Source organism: Peromyscus leucopus, chromosome 11, assembly GCF_004664715.2.
Source record: "Peromyscus leucopus breed LL Stock chromosome 11, UCI_PerLeu_2.1, whole genome shotgun sequence".
Lineage (NCBI taxonomy): Eukaryota > Metazoa > Chordata > Mammalia > Rodentia > Cricetidae > Peromyscus > Peromyscus leucopus.
The window spans coordinates 56444569-56464017 of record NC_051072.1 but is presented as its reverse complement, the minus strand read 5'-3'; the positions used below and the strand labels follow the sequence as shown (position 1 = coordinate 56464017).

General features: G+C 43.0%; 1 protein-coding gene across 7 annotated transcripts in view; it reads right to left on the bottom strand.

Annotated features, from left to right (window-relative positions):
* Positions 1 to 18885, bottom strand: part of Msh3 (mutS homolog 3) — an 87979-nt gene extending 69094 nt beyond the window's left edge. For 2 of the 7 annotated variants that reach the window (XM_028891035.2, XM_037209512.1), the window contains exons 1-4: positions 18720 to 18885; positions 15318 to 15432; positions 7211 to 7295; positions 5496 to 5605 (exon numbers count right to left, since the gene is read on the bottom strand). In XM_028891035.2, coding sequence (XP_028746868.1) covers positions 5496 to 5605; positions 7211 to 7295; positions 15318 to 15432; positions 18720 to 18870 — 461 coding nt within the window. In that variant the 5' untranslated portion in view covers positions 18871 to 18885. The remainder of the gene's footprint in view (positions 1 to 5495; positions 5606 to 7210; positions 7296 to 15317; positions 15433 to 18719) is intronic. The other 5 variants (XM_037209513.1, XM_037209518.1, XM_037209514.1 and 2 more) reach the window with 3 other exon arrangements.
* Positions 18886 to 19449: the final 564 nt, after the last annotated feature.

Here is a 19449-nt window from a genome sequence, read left to right as displayed (position 1 = left end):
GTTTTCCCACTCAGTAAGATAGTGCCCCACAGACATGCCCACAGAGCAACCTAACCTTGACAAGCGCTCACCGAGATCACCTCTTCCCAGGTGATTCTACATTATGTCAAGTTGACAACTGAAACTAACCATAAATAATATTATCCCAAGATGCCCACATTAGTGCCCCATTGGTTGCTCAATATTATACAACCTGAACCGAGGAAAAGGAGGTGTCTGCATCATTTCATTCCAGATGCCAAAGAAAAATGGACTTGGAGTAAATGTAAATGATAGATTCCTCATTAGCAACCAAAGGCCAAAGAACTATGGTTGGTGCTGCTGAATGCCTTCACACCTGGAGATGAGCTGGTTGATAATGTTAGCATCCCTCAACATAGTGTAACAGAGCTGCTACTACTGCTATGATGGAGCTGGAACCCACCGATTACTTCCTGTGAAGCTGTCCCTGCAATTTAAATATGTGGGTACCTGGGGAAAACAAGAGGTGAAACATGAACTCATGGTTGGGGCATTTGCTTTGGTTGTTACTGCTTGTTTCTCACTAAAAGGTTTGCTTTAAGTCTGGATGATGAAAACTAAGTTCAGTTAGAACACTGAACTTAATGTCCTGGTCACGTGATATGGCTAAGGTGAGTATTTAAATAGCCTTCTTGGGGGTGGAGAAAAAGCTCAGTAGTTACATGCATTTGTGTTTCTTTCAGAGAACCTAGAATCGATTCCCAGCATCCTCATGGCTCACAACCATGCATAACTTCAGTTCAGATGGTCTGATGCTCTCTTCAATCTCCAAGGGCACCAGGCACTCACATGGTACACACACACACACACACACACACACACACACACACACACACACTAAAAGAAATAAATCTTTAAAAACAAATAGCCTTCTATGAGAAGCAAGAAGTCCTTTGCTAGGATTTAAGTATTATTACACTGACCTACTTAGCTTTGTCTTTCACACACCCCACTCAGTCACCTAACGAATAATCTTAGAGTACCTGGAAAGTAACAACACAGAAGGTAGGAGGTGTCACAGCAGCAAATGTTAAATATATACTTTTCAACCCTTTTCCATAAAGGGTTGGGGGGGGAATTTAATTAACAATAATATGATAAAAATGAAATTATACATGTGTTACGATTCAGGTACAATGGAACACACCAAGGTGCATCTAGTTTTAGGAGTCAGTTTGAAAAAGAAATGGAATGATGACCATCATTTTTAACCTCTCCCCAACCTTCTCCATGTTCATCTCATTTGTTGTTGTTTGTAAATAGAATTCCTTTCAGGGGTCAGGGAGGACTTCCTGGGGATACCATTTTTCTAGATGAAGAACTATAAACAAGTGACTGGGGAAATGTGGGAGCAGGCCAGAGCAGCACTGTGGCCTAAAAGCAGTGCAGGCCACACAGCAGCCATGACGCTAAATCGAGAACCCAGGCTGGTGGGCGAGACAGTGGCTGAGGGTCAGTTAGAAAGCTGCTTCAGAACCCAGGCAAGCCACAGGGAGGGACTGAACCTAAGGTCATAGCTATAGGAGTGGAGAGAAGCAGGCAGTGTTAACAGACAGCATTTCCACAATAAAACACATAGAGAAGCTTTGTCATAATTAAGTCACAAACCAGGAAATCCTCCTCTGACACCATGAGGATAAACACCCTGAAAATCCCCACTAGCAAAAGCACAGGGCTGAAGAAAGATCTAGAGCCTCTACATCCTCCTTGTTCTGCCTTCTCTGCGTCAGGGAACACTGCCTGAGACCCAGGTCACAAGGGCGCTGAGCCTGGATAACAAAGCAGAGGTGGACCCTAGGTTCCTGGGCCTGGCCTGCCAGTGGGGCTGGTTAATCCTCGTGCCCTGCAGGGGCAGACACTAGCTTCAGTCCCTAGGCTCACTCTTGTCTTGACAGCAATTGTCACATTGTCCCTGACTCACCTCCAAAGGTCAGAGGACATAGGTGTGAGGTCAGTAGCAGTCAATCACGGCTCTCAGGTATGCACCCCCAACATGTATGAGAATAATTGATCCCACTGGGTTTAGTAACCAACCATGAGCCCCGTGAGAGTGGTGTTGGCATGGAGTGTGGGAAACCATGGCAATATTAACAGGGCCTCGGGTAATGTCAACTTCCAGTAGTTCTACAGAGTTAAAAGGGGCACTTAGTTTTCTTAATACAAATTCGATATTAAGGGGAAGGAAATATGTAACATTCTATTACCTCGTCATTTAAGCCAGGGTAATAAATTAGAAACACAGTCATTAATACTCCAGACATATGGGTTTGCCAAAATAAGAGCCATTTAATTATTCAAGAGAATTAACCACCATGAAAATGTACTCTCTGCTTTACAAAAACCACATGGAAATGTAGCCAAGGAGCTAATCCTAACAGTTTCCATTCCTTTAATTTTTAGTTTAAGTAGAGCATAAACTTAGCATACTTAATCCTCACACAGCTTTCTAAAATTGACTTTGAAATGTGAACGCATTCTTCACTTTCTAGATGTACAGAGCCGTTCAGTGTATAAAGGCGGTTGTATTTAGCTCAAAGTCTCTGTTACGTGCATTCCCTCTCCTTGCTGGTAGATTACCCCTTTCCACACAGGATTAGAAACTCCTTGAGACCTGGAACAACACTTAGTCACTGGCACTGGACAACACAAATGACTAACCATCTCATCCCACTGAAGGAAAGGACAGAGTAAGGGTGTTGTGTGTCTCCCCACCTGGCTATGCCACAGGGAATAATGGATACAGACTGGTCACACTTGCTTGTTCATTTGGTAAAGCAAACAGTCTTCAGGATACAGAAAATAGTAATAACTGGGGTTATGAGATGGGACCTGGGCAAGTCGGGACAGTGACAAGAGGCAAATATTTCATCCCATTTTTTTTTAAAGATTTATTCCTTTATTATGTATACAGTGTTCTGTCTGCATGTACGCCGGCAGGGCGGAAGAGGGCACCAGATCTGATACAGATGGTTGTGAGCCACCATGTGGGTGCTGGGAATTGAACTCAGGACTTCAGGAAGAGCAGCCAGTGCTCTTAACCGCTGAGCCATCTCTCCAGCCCTTCACCCTATTTTTAAACTTCAATTTAGGAGAAGATTCAAAGCTTTAAGGTAATTTCCTAACATGTAGTATGGAGTTGAAACAATAGGAGCGGGTGGAAGCCCTCTCTGGCAGTGGACTGCCGGGCGGTCCTGTCTGGCAGTGGACTGCCGGGTGATCAGCACATGTTCCATTTTTTCCTTGACAAACAAGCAGTGTGTCAGCTCTCCATGCAGAGAGGTGACTATCAGAAAGCACTCTGGCCAGTGAGGTGGGAACACATGGCCCCTTCTCCCCCACCCCCACCCTGCCCCTTATCTTAACGGCACTGTCCAGGGTGACCTGGGAAGTCAGATGGCACTCTTAAACAGCTGTGTGATCACGATTCTATCTGCTCTAATTCAGAAAGTCCACAGATTTTTTTTTCTTTAATGTATGGAAAGACCTTGGATTTTTTATGTAATGAATAAATAAATGCATAACTTTCACTCCGTTAGAACCCCTAAATTTGGGGGTCCTTTTGTTAGGGGCTGCCTTCTCTAACCAACATATTACTTTTAGTGCTAAAAGATAAGTTAACATGCACTTCTTAGTCAACAGGAATGTGACACTGAACCTCTTAAGTTCTCAGGCCTTACTCTAGCTTAGCTCATTCATAAAAGAGGACATTTTGTCCACCCATACAGCCAGCACCCGGTAGTTAGTGATGATATCTGAACGATGATCTGAAAAGGGGCGACCAGGACACTATCTATCCATCAGTACAGTTTGCAGTTCTCCTAATATCCTTGACTGTAGCTTCAAGTAAAAGAAACAAGAAGTACGGGATCCAGAATGGACCTAGACAGATCCCACAAGGGATGGCCTGAACTTGCAGCCTCCTTTCTGCCAGCCTCGGAGCCTGCAGGTGGGACAATTTATGACTGTTGTCAAAGCTGTCCAAAACGAGGAAGTGAATGGAGTCCTTCTACACAGACGGGCTTTCACCAGATTACTGATGGTGCCAAGGGTGCAGCAGCAGCACGATTTTTAAATTTTTGCAAATTTTTTTTGTTTCACTTTTACAAAATAAAAAAAAAATGCATGGAAAAGTTTTCATTTCTCCTTTCATAAAGAACACGAATGACCAAAAATGCTGGCATGGAGTATAAACTGGTACAGCCACTTTAGAAATAAGTCTAGAGGTTCTTAAAAAACTAGAAATAAAACTACCATATGACCCAGTTGTACCAATTCTGGCAACACTCAAAAGACAGTCCATCACACCACAGTGTTGGAGTCCACTGAGGTTTCCTAGTGGCTTTACCCAGCAGGACTGCATAAGAGGATGATTAGACCACGGGCCTGAGTACCAGGTGTCTGGAAGGATCTACACTTGGCTGTATCTAGCAAGGGAGAGATCTTTTGCCCCACCCCTTGGCATTGTTGTAAAAAGCCCTTTTGAATAAAGTTCTGGGCTGGTGGGTTTTGACCCAGGCCCTCCCAAGGCTATCCTGTGTCTTTCCTCTCATCGTCTAGGTTTCTCTTTCTAGCTAATATTTCTCACTTCTCCCTACTCAAGGGTACCCCGAGTTGGTCCCCCACAACACAGATACCAGCACATCATGTTCACTGCTGCTGTATTCACAACAGTAAGGGAATACAAGCAGCCCGATGACCAGACATGAAAACGTGGTTCACACATACAATACTTTGATCTAGCCATATAGAAAAATGAAACTATGCGATTTGTAGGTGAACAGATGAAACAGTTCCAAGGAGTTCCCACATCGTCATCTGGGGAACCTAAGAACTCTAGCTCCCAGCCAGAACACAGACCAATCGATCCCAATATGTGGGGCTAGACCCAAGCATTGCAATGAAGATCCCAGAACATTCTGACGTGCAGACACTGGACAGCCGGCGGAGGAACTGGTCTCAAGTACCTTCCCAGAAGGACCTTCACATCGGCTACCACAGCAGTAAACTGTCCTTCTTCAGCTCAGGCCCTCAGCACTGCTCCACAATGGTGAGAGCCTTATCAGCAATGCCGTGTAGTCCCCTCCACAGCAAGGCCAGCTCTGACCACAGCCACGTCAGCTCTCCTTAGCTAGCGCCTTCAAAGTCTCGCCTTCGACGTCCTCCACAGAAGGCACCAGCCGTTTCTCCCCCTTCCCTCAGTACACCCTCACTGCTGCTGCCAAACCAACCAGATTATCCCCAACAACGCCCCTAGCTTCCGATCCGTGAGCAGGCTTGCTCTTGACTGCTGTGGGGGATGGGGTTGGCTCTCAGTACTATTAGACAGTCCGCTGTCAGTTATAAAATATGATTCTTGTACCTTTAAGACTGTGATGTTATTAGCCAATGGTCACTTTCGTTTCAAAGAAGCTAATATACTTTCAGTTTCACAATTTTTTATTCACAGTTTAAACACCCACACCAATTCCTCTCACCTTAATTTAAGCAGTGGCCGGGTCACCCACTTCTTTAACTGCCTCCTCCCAAATGAGGTCTTAGTGTGGTCTAAAACCCAGAGCAGACTTCCTCTGGTCTTCATATCAGTCTGAAAGAGATCAGAAAACAAGTTCTATTAATGAGACAATTAGAGATTACAATATGTGCAGTATTCTATTTGTGTCGCTGTTGATGTGCTCTAGTTAGTCCATCTATCCTAGTGGTGTTCAGCGGAGTCACTGAACAGAGGGCTTCTGCATGCCAGGCAACTGTCCTACCACCAAGCATCCTCAGCCCTGATTTTAAATATGGCACATGCCCAGCATAACGTGTTCCTCCTAAGAAGTGCTCATTTAATGTGCGGGGAAGGAAGAGGCACCCATTCACACAAGGGAAAGCATGGATAGATCCTACATACACAAAGGAGTGTGCAGCCTTGGGTTAACCGTCAATAAACTACCCTGAAGCCTCTGTTGATGAGGCCACAGCAGGCTGCAGAGGTAAAGAGTGGACAGTAGCCGGGCGGTGGTGGCGCACGCCTTTAATCCCAGCACTCGGGAGGCAGAGGCAGGCGGATCTCTGTGAGTTCGAGGCCAGCCTGGGCTACCAAGTGAGTTCCAGGAAAGGCACAAAGCTACACAGAGAAACCCTGTCTCGAAAAACCAAAAAAAAAAAAAAAAATAAGAGTGGACAGTAGTTCTCAGTCTCTGTGTCCACTAGACCCCACATCCCGACCTGGACGGTGACAGGTGACTGCCTTGGGAACTGGATTTGAGAAGTGACTCTCATAGGTCTGCTTGCGATGTGACAGGAACAAGGAGAAACGAGGGCCATGTCCACAGGCTCTGTGGGGAACTCCTCCAGCCACAGAACAAGCTTTCATCCTGCTTCCTGTTTGCTATCAAGGGCTGGTGGGAAGAGCTAGGGAGAGCCACCTACAGCAGGATTCAGGGGTCACAGCACCTCCATTACAGGACAGACAGACAAAAATGTTCCTCAATAAAAAAGAGCTGGACTACACGGGACAGATGAGAAGATGAGGAAACAAGATTCAAGAAAATAAACCAGTATTTACATGAATGCAGTGATGAGTATTTGGACAGGCTTGAAAACACTTCTTATAGAAGACTCTCCACTCCTTCACCGAGTAATCTAGAATTTACCTGGAATTACACTTTGTTTCTTTGAGATTTTGTTAGAACACTGGTTTATATTCCAGTTTTCCCAGTAAGAACTTAAAAGTGAATAATAGCAACAATCTAAATGTTTCCATTGTGGTCTTAAATTATTGATAAAGGGCAAGTAAGTAGTAATGAGAGCTTGTGAGGTGGGATCCCATGCATCTCACAAGTCAAGCTAAGCATCACAGTAACTTGTCTCATATGCAAATAATGAAACAAGAGTGCAGGCATTACCAAGAAGTTAAATGTGTGTAGGAAAAAACACTTATCAACTGGATGAAGACAAACCCTTCATATTAATCTTCAAAGACAACACCCATTCTAAGAAATATTTGCTGTAGAAACATCAGAATGCAATGTCCTTCAATTACTGAAAACAACAGCCTGCCCACCCCAAGTGGTACCAACGTCATAAGTAACACCAGGTGACAGACAGGCTGCACTCTTAAAACAGGATGCTCCCTCACTCCAATCTTTCCTTCTTTGCTTACTACAAGTCATTTTTAGTCAACTAGCCTTTGCGTCATCCTGACCTGATTCTGCAGGATTTCCAGATTCCTCAACGTTGTTCCGTTAATTCTCATGAATTCCATTCCACTTGACAGCTGTTTAAAATGCCTGAAAAAGACGAAATGTAACAAGCCCACAGGTGAGCACAGACATTTTAATTAGGAACTAGAAAAAATGCAAGAATACTCAACAAAAATCAGCATTTTCATTGGAAATCAACCCAAAAGGAACAAGACGCGAGGCTGCAGGATCCTGTCTTCACTGACGTCACCGCTGTGACACTGAGAACACAGAAAGGCAGGAAAGGGGACAATGTTGCACGTGTGGTCCCATCTCCAAGAACAGAAACAAGTAGACTTTTAACACTCGTGGAGGACATGGTGGTTTCTTCACACAAAACTATGCAATTAACTACACAAGTCAACACACCTAAGACCTCCCTTGTTCTCCAGCATGAGAATATCTTAGTAAAAACTTTAAAATGTTTTTTCCTCTATAATTAACAATACATATTAATGCAGCTGATGTTTAGTGAGTGTAAAACAGAAAAGTAGCAAAAGTGATTTCTTTAAACACAGTTAAAGGATTCATACACTCCTTATGTTCCTGCAACTCCCAGAAAAATTTATTAATTTCAAATTAGCCTTGATAACTGATTTTAAAACACATGTACAATTCTAATTCACACAAAAAAGTATTAATCAACACATTACTAATACAGTAACTCAATTTTCCTTACCAGCTAATCCAACAGCGTTAGACAGAACTAGTGATTGGTGGCTTGCTTTGGTTGTTTTTTATATCACTTTCACTATGTAGCTCAACCTGGACTTGAATTCATGATCCTCCTGCCTCTGCCACCCAAGCACTGTGACTACAAACAAGTGCCACCACGCCTTACTACTGATGGCTTACTTTCAAGGGGAGAAACGTCATGTCGAGTCATTAAAGTCATAGAAGGAATGTGTTCGTGTTTACACCACATCCTAAGAGCACTTCTGAGGGTAAGGAGGTTTAAGTAAACTCCAATTTCCATCCACCTACAGAAACAAGCCCTCTCCCAGGATTACAGAGAATGTACAATCAGAGCCCAAGCTGGCAGTGCTCATGAAAGGACCTCTTTGCTTCTAGAAGATTCCTCCAACCAAGGCCAAGGGCCCTGGATAAGAAAAATAACTTACCACATCCTAGGAGCAATTTACCTATGGGAAGTTTACTCTGCCTTTCAAAGGATGAGAACTCGTTAATGATCCGAGGGCAACAACCCTGAAACTGACTGACAGCACACGTGTGTGGCCTTTCCTCCCGCCTCAGAGCTGTTAACTTTCTTAAAATACTGTAAAGTGGACTGGAACTGCACCATCCTTAATGGACGCGAGCTCCCTGGAGGCAAGGATTCCCAGTTTAAGCCCACTCATCTTCTGCTACCACAGACAGGGAACCATAGCTGCTTAGTGACTGTCCCCCACCTTCCTAAAGAAAACTGCTTTAGGCTTGTTTTCCCTGAGTCATAAAGCCCCAGAAATGTCTCTGAAGCCCCCAAGCACAGTTATAAACTATAAAACATCATTTACAGGAAGAATCAATTAGGCAGTGTTTGACTGTATAGCAACAGGTGTTCATGCAAATTCAGTCAAAGATCCAAATCAGGAGGGCTGGCAGCCTGATTCTGCCATGGTATCTAACAGCTACTCATCTGTATAGAAGCGGAGCCAGCTGTGATGGTTCCTGCTCCTGACAGGCTAAACTAACTACATCTGAGCACTGATCAGTTAACACGTGGGTACCCTAGTCAGACACAGATCCTAAACAGGTACTTAGTTACTACTCTAGTCATGTGGATTGCTATAACGAAATACCTTAGGCTTGGCAATCTGTAAACAAGAGAAATTTACTGCTCACAGTTCTGGGGCCTGGAAGTTAAAGACCAAGGAGCCAACAAATCTTGAGTCTGCAAAGGTCTGTTCCTCACAGTGTGGCTAGGGGTCCATGGGCCTCTTTTATTAAAGCACTAAACGGCCTCTTCGCCTCCTGAGAGCGTCCCCTGTCAATGGCACCACATCCAGAAGGAAGAGACTGGTAATTCGAATCTGGGGGGTTATGGAGTTGGCATGAGACAGACAGACTCTGTTTAAAGAAGCTATAATGCAGCATCTTCGGTGGCTCCATCACTCAACACAAAGAACGAGAAATAAATTTGGACTGGTGGATAAAAAGTCAAATGAAAATGTATAAATGATTCAAAAATATTCCTCAGCTGCCCACCCCCTCACATGCTCAATGTAATAATCCCATGAGCTCAAGGTCTATACCCAGAGAGATGATGTTTGAAGCTTAGGAGTCTAGAAGCATCCTCTGGTCCACCAACTATCCTGATCCTAACAGTGAAATGCTGCTCCTACCATCTGACATACAAAGGAACCACTTAAGTAAAATGTTGTCAGAAAACAAAAAAAAGTAAAAGAACTTGAAATTTGGAGAACTTTCTGAGTGCCTAACTGCCAACAAATCTCTACAAATGTGGCTGAATTTGGTCTGGACAAGGGATCAGGAAGGAGGCTTGGAGACTGCATCTGCATATAACTGCTGGATGCTTTCAGTACCAACAATAAGAAAAAAGAAACCAGGAGATGAACCACCAAATTGGCTGTGTTAGTTCACAATGCTTTAAACACAGTATTGATGAGGTTATTATACATGTAATTGTGTTTGATTGGCTGGCCATGAGCCCTGTGTCACTGTTTTTCTTTTTGTTCTAACAAGACATCTAAATTCCAAACTGGACACAGTAAAGAGGTGATTCATTAAGCTGACAGCTCCACTGACGTAAATAAGTTATCAACCAGTAGGCAATCCTCAACCATTGAGGACTTCTCAAATTTGGGGGTAAGAACTCTAGAGTGGAGCTTGGACTATCCCTTCCAAATGCAAAATAGTAACAATAATAATTTCCTTCTTGCCTCTGCCTATTTCCATGGGGAACTGTATACATTTTGAAGATTCTATCTGCTAGCATCCTCAGGTACTCAACAATACATAGTATATGATCACTGGTCTAAAATATTCAAGCAATTCTGAATTATTTATACTCATAGAAGATGCCAAAGTTTGTGTGCTTTGATAGGAACCTCATAAGCAATATCCAGCCAGAGTTCATGCTGTGTGAATCTGGAGAGAAATCCTATGAGCCATATGGGAAAAGATTTCATTAATATTTCAGCAACAGAAATATACAGGGTGTTCTCTGTCCTCAAGCTTTAAAAGAGGGGGAAAATAAACTTGACAAAACTTGCTGAGGGAATGTGAGGGGCTTTATTACTCCTACTCTACTTTCTGGGGGCTGGGAAGAGAAGCCCATCTTTCTGAAGAGTAGTCAAAAACACATACCTCCCGTGAATGGCCAATCAACTACAGAGAGCAAATTCAAATACTACTTTAAAATAGAAACAGAAATCAAAACACTCTACTATGTCACATATGAAAGAGCAAAAGATCTCTATGGTTTTTGGAGTCAATCCATTCATCATGTATCCAACTTTGGGCCTGTTAATAATTTGTGGATTTTAAGATGCACAGGAGACTAAAACCTGTTTCATTGGCCTTTCACTTCTCCTTGATTCATAACTAAGCAAACAACTAACTGACATTTCCTTGATGCCACCAATAAACCTATAAAAGAGGGAAACAAAGGCAGATACCCAGCTCCGCCCCTCTTCCACCCCGCCCCGCCCCCACCAGGTTCAGTGAGGAATCCGTAGAATGGGAAAACTATTGCCAGCTATACATCACATACAGGATTAATAACCAGAATGTACAAAGTATTGAGAAAACAAACAACCCAATCAAAAACGGGTGGGGTTAGATGTAAACAGGGTTCTCAAAAGAAGAAAAAAAAATGGCTCAGAAATACCATTTAAAGTGGTCAACATGCTTAGCAATCAGGGCAGTGTAAGTTAAAACTACCTCGAGATTTCATCACACCCCAGTTAAAATGGCTAAGATTAAGAAAACCAATGGGACAAATGCTGGCAAGGATGCAGAGCAGGCCCTTCTCCACGGCTGGTGGGGCGTACACTGCTACAGCACTATGGGAATCAGTGTGGAGAGTCCTCCAAAGCATGGGCTTTGACAGTGACTGCCCTGAGTTTATAGATGGCCAGGGAGCTGATCTCCCTGGCATTGTCTTCCAGTCTATGAACCTGGGAAGCCTTTCCTCTTATTTTGGTGCTCTTTACTCTTTTCAACCATTTTTATAGTTTTCAGAATACAGACTTTGACTTCTGTTACATTCATTCTTATTCTACTTGAAGTTCTAACCAAACAGATCTTAAATAAGAGCTACCAAATATGGAAACAAATGCATTTCCAACAATAAAAAAGCCAATTCAAAAAAAAAAAAAAGCCAATTCCTTCAGAATTTAAGAATTTAGTGATCATCGAATTCTGTCACAACTATATCAGGCAGCTTTACACTGCTGTGGCAAAATGCATAGGAAAGGTTGAGTGTGCTCACGGTCTCAGAGGCATCAGCACAGTCGCATGGCTCCACGACACTTGGGCCTCGTGGCAGGACTAGGGAGCAAGGACAGAGCCAGAGCCAGGATCCCAATATCCTCTTCAGAAGCGCACCCCTGATACTCTCCCTCCACTGAGTCCTATTTCATGAAGGTTACATCACCTCCCAACAATACAGACTTGGGACCAAACTCTTAAAACATGGGCCTTTGGGGACATTCAGCATCCAAACTATAGTAAAAACTCTCTAGTATTACAGTCTCTCTACACTACTATGCTGTCTTGCTCTAGAACAAACCTACTTAAATTCTCAAAACAATTCTGTAACTTCAAAAATTGTGTTACTTAACAAAACCCCATTTCACCTGTGCTTATAAACAATTCCTAAGATGGTTGGTTTAGGTTTGTTTGGTTTTTTTATACCACCTAAAACTCTGTTGTAAAGGCACAGTGACCTTCCGGTGAATGCATATCAAGGTCTCTACGAGACGCAGCAATATCTGTTTTCAAGTTCAAGTTAATTTTTCCCTGATAGCCTAGCTCTTGAAGAGAAAGCTCACAAGTTCAGCAACGTAAGATTGCAAAGTGACACAACTGAATTCTATGTCCAAGGAGAGGAGTGCCTGTCCTTGCTTCGGTGACTTTCTTCTTCCAAAGCATAAAGCCATAGAATTACACTTTCAGGACGACCCTCCGAGGGCAGCCACCTGCCACCTGGGGAACACCTCGACTGCATTTCATGTTTAAGCAAAACAGGACCAGCTTGGTCACCATCTTTACATGTTAATCTTGCTTTCCAGTGACATTTCAGCAACGGTGAGTCAAGTCCACCTTGAGAGAGCAATGCCTTCTCCATTAATCCTGTCTTTACTGTCTGCCTACAAAGAGTTGTGGGGGTGTACCCAAGGGAGGGCCTGTCACTTTAAAGCTCTTTACATCTTTTCTGTCTTTCGTAGTATAGAATCACTGAAAAGGCAAACAATTAGAGGTACACTTAGTCACTGTTCCCTGATCACTTCACAAAGGTGCCTCCAAGTACATACAGAGAAAATGTCACACTACTAACCACATAAATGCAAAGGGAAAACTCAGCTTCATTCGATTTAATGCAAAGATCCACCATACAATTCAAAATGAAGCTTTTCAAAGTTTAGTACACAAAGTTCATGTTTTATTACTTAGAGCTGCTGTTACTTCCAACTAAATATGAGAGAGCATATTCATCTACTCCCAAACACACCCGAGCCCGGTTTACAACACAAGTGTCCTCATCCGGTGTCTGCTCCATTCACAGGCCCCTGCTGTGCAAATCTGATGGTCGGTGCCTTGTCACCTACTCTCCAAGAGACCAAAGGGTCAGCCACACAAATGATCTACTCCGTAAGTCTGTCTTTGGAGCTTAGAGTACAGTCTAATGAGCTCTAATCCTAAGCTTCAAACCTTTTAAAAAACACAACCTTGCAGCCACACTAAAACATGGAATGGTTAATCTTAACTGTCAAGCTGACTGGGCTGCTTGGGATATATAAAGGCCCCTTATGAGTGTTCGCAATGGTGCTTCCAAAGACTAGGCTAGGGAAGTTCCAGCCTAGTGAGCAGACTAACCCTGGATGTGTTCAGAATATGATGCAGGGAAGGAGGTGGGCTGGTTGAGGGTGTAGGCCCCCATGCCATGATGTGAACTGCTCCTCTACCCCCTCCCCACCATGACAGACTGACACCTCTAAGGCTGGGAACCAAAGTTCTTTCAGGCATGGTAGGCCCAGTGATGAAAAGTCATTACTGCACATGTACAGAATAATCTATACACAGACTTAAAAAGTGAATCAATTACAACCTCACTACACTATTTCCTCTGCAAAGCCTTGTTTTCCTTCCTCCTCCATGGGGGAAAAAAATCACTATCTGAAATTGTTCATCAACCCCATCCATTTCTCACTACTGTCCTTAAATATGTTCTATTTTGTTCTAGAAGCTTCTAACTTCATATAATAAAAATGTGTGCTTTTTTTCTTCAGTCTGATCTTAGTCTTGATTCACTGTTCATAAAGATTTTAATGCTGAATCATGCAGGTCATTTTCATGGTTTTACATTACTCTGCACAAATCTGACACAATGAATCTACTTTCCTCTTGGTAGACATTTAGGTGGTGTAAATAAAACAAAGCATTCCAGGGAAATGATGGTTTATTTTATTAAAACACACACCAAAACCACCACAAGATTCCCAAGGAACCTGCTCTTCTTCCACTCTCCACAGTAATTTCTTTGTTACAAACTTCAGATAATGCTATTTTACTGAGCTAGCTCCCATCTGCTCCACCACCTCTGCAGAATGGGAAGGAGCTTGCTCATGCAGAATCTGTAACACTGATTCCTGACCGAGCCACCGACAAGCTGGTGAAGGTGCAGTACGTGAAGGTGCTCGCTCACGCAGGATCTGTAACGACGAGTCCTGACCGAGCCACTGACAAGCTGGTGCAGGTGCATATATAAAGGCATGAGAGTTACCAAGGCCTTCATTTGCACACTGGTTATTAAGATGGTGTTTTCCTTGAATGCTGGTTATCAGGTTTGAAATTTCTAAAATGTACAAACTTGATCACTTTTACAAAAATCTCTCTAAAGTAGCTGGCCACTTTAATCTCCAACTTTGTGGTCTATGAAATAACTGAAACCTAGAATAAGAAAATTTGAAGCTTTTTAAATTTTTTGTCTTTTCTTCTTTTCATGTATATGCATGTGTGGTATGCAGGTATGTAACAAGTTTTCATGTGTGTGAGGTCATGTGTGTGTGCAGCTGAGTGTGCACATGGATGTAGAGACCCACCTGGCATTCACATCAGTTCTGAAAATATGAACTCTTGGTCCAATTGCCTGAGTGGCAAGTGCTTGAACTCTGAGGTGTGTCCCCAGCCTCCAAAAAAGATGAAAATTTATTCATCCTTTGTAATACTGACTCTTAATCTGGTCAAAGTGCAGTTTTATAGGGAGAATAATTTATCACATATCTATAACAAACACAATTTGACAGTATAATTAATAGCTATTTTTATTATTCCAGCAACAGTACAAGGCAGTTCATCCTTGTACTCTAGAGGTAAGCCTCTGAGTATAATCCCTACTGTGGTAGTTTGAATGAAATGGCCCCCATAGGCTCATATATTCAAATGCTTGGTCACCAGGGAGCAGATCTATTAGAAGATTAGAAGGGTTAGGAGGTGTGGCCTTGTTGGAGGAGGTGTGTCACTGAGGGTGAGCTTTGAGGTTTCAATAGCCCACACCAGACTCCAGTGTCTCTCTCAGCCTGCTGCCTGTGGATCGGGATGTAAAGTTCTCAGCTCCTTCTCCAGCACCATGCCTGCCTGTGTGCTGCCATGCTCCCTGCCATGATGATAATATTTTATATTTCATAGGACTAACATTATGAAACTGTAAGCAAGCCCCCAATTAAATGTTTTCTTTTATAAGAGTTGCCTTGGCCATGGTATCTTCTCAGCAATAGAACAGCAACCAAGACACCCACTAAATGTGTCATATAAAATATTTTAACTGTAATAAAATATTATCCTCCCATCCTTTTTTTTTTTTAAAGCTTGCAAGACATTACTTACTCTGGTTTGGACAGCATCTTTTCCAGGTTAAATTCCTTGAGATATCTTATTATGGCAGCCAAGGAGCAGATTACAGGCTTCTCCAAGTTAATGACACCAGAGAAACTCTGAGAGCCTAAAAACAAAATATGTGTCCTCAATATTATTACTCCTAATAAGAACACATTAAGCAAATCTCATCTATAAAAATAATAATTTATATCATGTATACTAGGAAGGCATTTTGGAACCAAATGGTGATTACAAATAAACAACTTGTGACATGGGCAAAAAAAAAAAAGACATTTCTTGATAGACTAAATCATTTTTTGAAAATAACATATTTTTTTCAAATCAGAAAAATGTTTAAATACTTTCACTATAAATAATCTGACCTATATGTCAAGGATGTGCATTATAAGAAGGTAAATTGACAAATATTTACAACAGTAAAAAAAAAATTATAATCAACCCAAATCAATATCCATAGGGCAATGATTAAACAAATCTTGGTAAATCCAGACTATGATATGCCTCCCTTGAGAGAATAACCAGCAGCTACCTCACTATCATGAAGGCTGTTCATAGCGCATCACTACAGCCTTGGGCAGAGACATGTGCAGCCAGCCTCATCCCTCCCCATGAATATTACAACAGCTCCCATGAATATTCCATCCAGTCACCTGCTCCATCCTGCACCCTATCGAGTATTCATAACGCAACCAGAGGAATTCTTTTTAACATGGATATGAGACCATTAGACAACTTCACTCAAAGTAGCCCAACATCCCCCAACTCAGCGGTCGTTACCATCAAGTCTGACCCAACATCCCCCAACTCAGCGGTCGTTACCATCAAGTCTGAAACCCCCAGGCCCTCAATAGCCCAACATCCCCCAACTCAGCGGTCGTTACCATCAAGTCTGACCCAACATCCCCCAACTCAGCGGTCGTTACCATCAAGTCTGACCCAACATCCCCCAACTCAGCGGTCGTTATCATCAAGTCTGAAACCCCCAGGCCCTCCGGGATCTGTCTTCCGTGTCTTCTAATGGCAAGCTCGTTCCTCACCTTCTGCCCTCGGCCACCCTGTCCAGTGTGCAGACTCTGCTTTCCCTTACCACAGCCAGTACTGTGTGCTGTTAGCTCTTCTGTGCTCACTGCTGCCTCTGTGGGAAACACCACTGCTCTGCGTGTCTAGAAGGCTTTCCCTCCCAACTCCTTATTCTCTGTCCACGTCTCTCACACGTCATCTTCTCAGCAAGGCTTTCCTTTGCTATCCTGTTAAAAGTTCACCCCTCTTCTCTACCTTACTTCCTGCTTAGTGTTTCTCACCACCTTACATGCTAACTGTGAATGCTACACGGACACAGTAGGTTCATTCAAAGACAATTCTTAAGGATGATACCAAACTGTCAATGACAGCCCCTTGATAGACAAGTGACAAGGACAGGACCGTCTCCATTTTTCTTTATACACAACTGTGTTGTTTGACGTCTTTTACAGAAATTAAAAAGTATTACAACATGACCTTTGTATATCACTAATGTAATGTTCATTACTTAACTAAAGCTGTTCATAAAAACTAGGGCAGTGTTTTTCAACCTGTGGGTCATGACCCCTTTGGGGGTGGAATGACCCTTTCACAAGGGTCGCCTAAGACCATCAGAAAATACAGATGTTTACATTATGATTCATAGCAGTAGCAAACTTACAGTTGTGAAGCAGCAATGAAAATAATGTTATGGTTGGGGGTCACCACTACATGAAGAACTGCATTAAAGGGTCTCGGCAATGGGAAGGGTGAGAACCACTGCCCTAGGCTGTGAAAACTGAAGATCAGCCCTTGTCCTACAACTGAGAACTCACTTTAAACTTTCAGTTCTATTTCTTAGAAATGCAATGTTGGGAGATCATGCTGTCTCCAGTTAAAATTATCCGAAGTCGGTGCATTATATCTGGCTCAGAAAGTATTGCCCTTCCTTGAGGGCAATGACTCTTACAATCCGGCATGTTCCTTACAGAGCTCATCCAAAGATTCCTGAAGGGCATGGATCTTCTAAACCAGGACACCTCATACCCACAGATGAGCCTCTGTCCCTCACATGTAAGTTGCCACCCAGGGAAAGAAAACTTAAGACCACTGGTGCCATGGACTTCCCTAAGGCTGCTGCGAGCATGGCTCACACTAAGAGGACACGTGGCTGGCAGGGAGGCTGCTTTCCATCCACCACCTTTAAGTCAATCTGAGGCTCAGAAAGGATTCTGGTGTCTTATGTGTTCAACTGAACCTAAGATGAACCCTTGATGCTGGTTCATACCGCTTTCAGCAGTGGGAGACGGGCTCAGACATTCATTAAACTTGATTTAAAGGCATATGAAACCAGACGATGATGCCTTGACGGTGAGAAATGACAAGACAGTAAGGCTTACTCAGGGGCTGGAGACAGGGGGATAGCAAATGCTCCACAGTGCATGGCACAGACGGACAGATTTCCTCCCTGTGGGGTGCAATGGGGTGGAGAGAGGACAAGTCTGTCCTGCGAGAACAAGTCCCTTTTCACCTTGTCACCTGACACAGCCTAGACTGACAGGAACAAGAGTGCACGCAACACCACACCCTACATGTGACAGCAGATGGGAAATAACCATGCAATGGTCACACAACATCACACCCTACATGTGACAGCAGATGGGAATTAACCATGTAACGGTCACACAACACCACACCCTAATGTGACAGCAAATGGGAATTAACCATGTAATGGTCACACAACACCACACCCTACATGTGACAGCAGATGGGAATTAGCCATGTAATGGTCACCACACATACTGAGTCTGCTCACTAATGTGCTGGCACTATAATTCTGCTAACCACCCTTTCAAAATGCCAGATTTTATCAGAATATTTACCAAACACTCTTTAAAGCAATGACACAAGTCATCTTTGAAGATGGAGAAGGAAGGGTTGGCCAACTACACCATTAACTCCATTTTCACTCCATTAAAAGCATTTGTCTAAACAGGCCAGCAGGTGACGGAACAGTCACCAGTAAAAAGGGAAATATTACAGTGGTGTCCACGTGTTATTAGGGTGTTTTTCTTGCTGTGGCTGTTTTATTTTGCTCTTTTCTGATGAGACTGGGTTTTGTCCACTAAACCAGGTGAGGCTGGCACTAGAAACCTTCCTCCTCACCTCAGCCTCCTCAGTGCTGGGTGAACAACCATGTGCCAAGCAGGCTCAGCTGCAGCGGCCTTCTAGATGAGCCCATGAACAGGAGGTTTGCCCTCGGGTGCTCCCACATATTTCTACTCACTTCCTACTTGTCATTACACTGAAAGCCACACTCATGCCTTTATCCACATCCGGTGTCGGGGCAATTGAGGACATATGTATGGCTAATGTGAATAAAATACTCACCCCTGCTGTCAGCCACCTCTTTGGCATAAAACTCGGTAACTGCCTGGAAAGCGTGGCTGTATTCAAAATAAGTGTTATCCATCCTTTCTACTCGAATTCTGTCATCCCGCGAACTGAAAAGAAAAAATTGAAATTTCAAAGAATTACCCATTATCTTGAATTATATATATTAAGGCATCAGTCTTGAAGAACAACAACAAAAGGCAGACTCATTCCTTACTGTCTTCAGCATATGTCGAGAACAGGGTGAGAATAAGCCTCCAACTTCATCTGCAAAGCATTCTCATTTCATAAAGTATCTCAGCTGCTCCTGGTATTTTCTCTACTGGCATTTTATAACACCTAGCACACTAACTACTTCATATTGATTATCAAAAAGAACTCGCTGAAATCAGAGGCAACTGAACTCTAAATATTAATGGAGAAAATGTAAAAAGCATTTTAATTTGATCACATGAATTGTTTAGAAATTCTAGCAAACAAAACACTGAGTAGTTCTTTCTTTGGGGAGCACCTCTGCCTGGCTGGCTTTGTTCTAAGTCCAGTTTCATCCCAGCCACCAGTCAACTATATACAGTCAATTCTCCTCAGGTCAGTTCTCACTCTTACGTAGCTAAGTAACCTTTTAAAATATGACTAGAAGCTTTCATAAATAAACAAAATCCCATCATCCATATTGGATAGCTCATTTCCCATTTTCCCTGACTCCCTCCCTCATCATCTTTTCTGA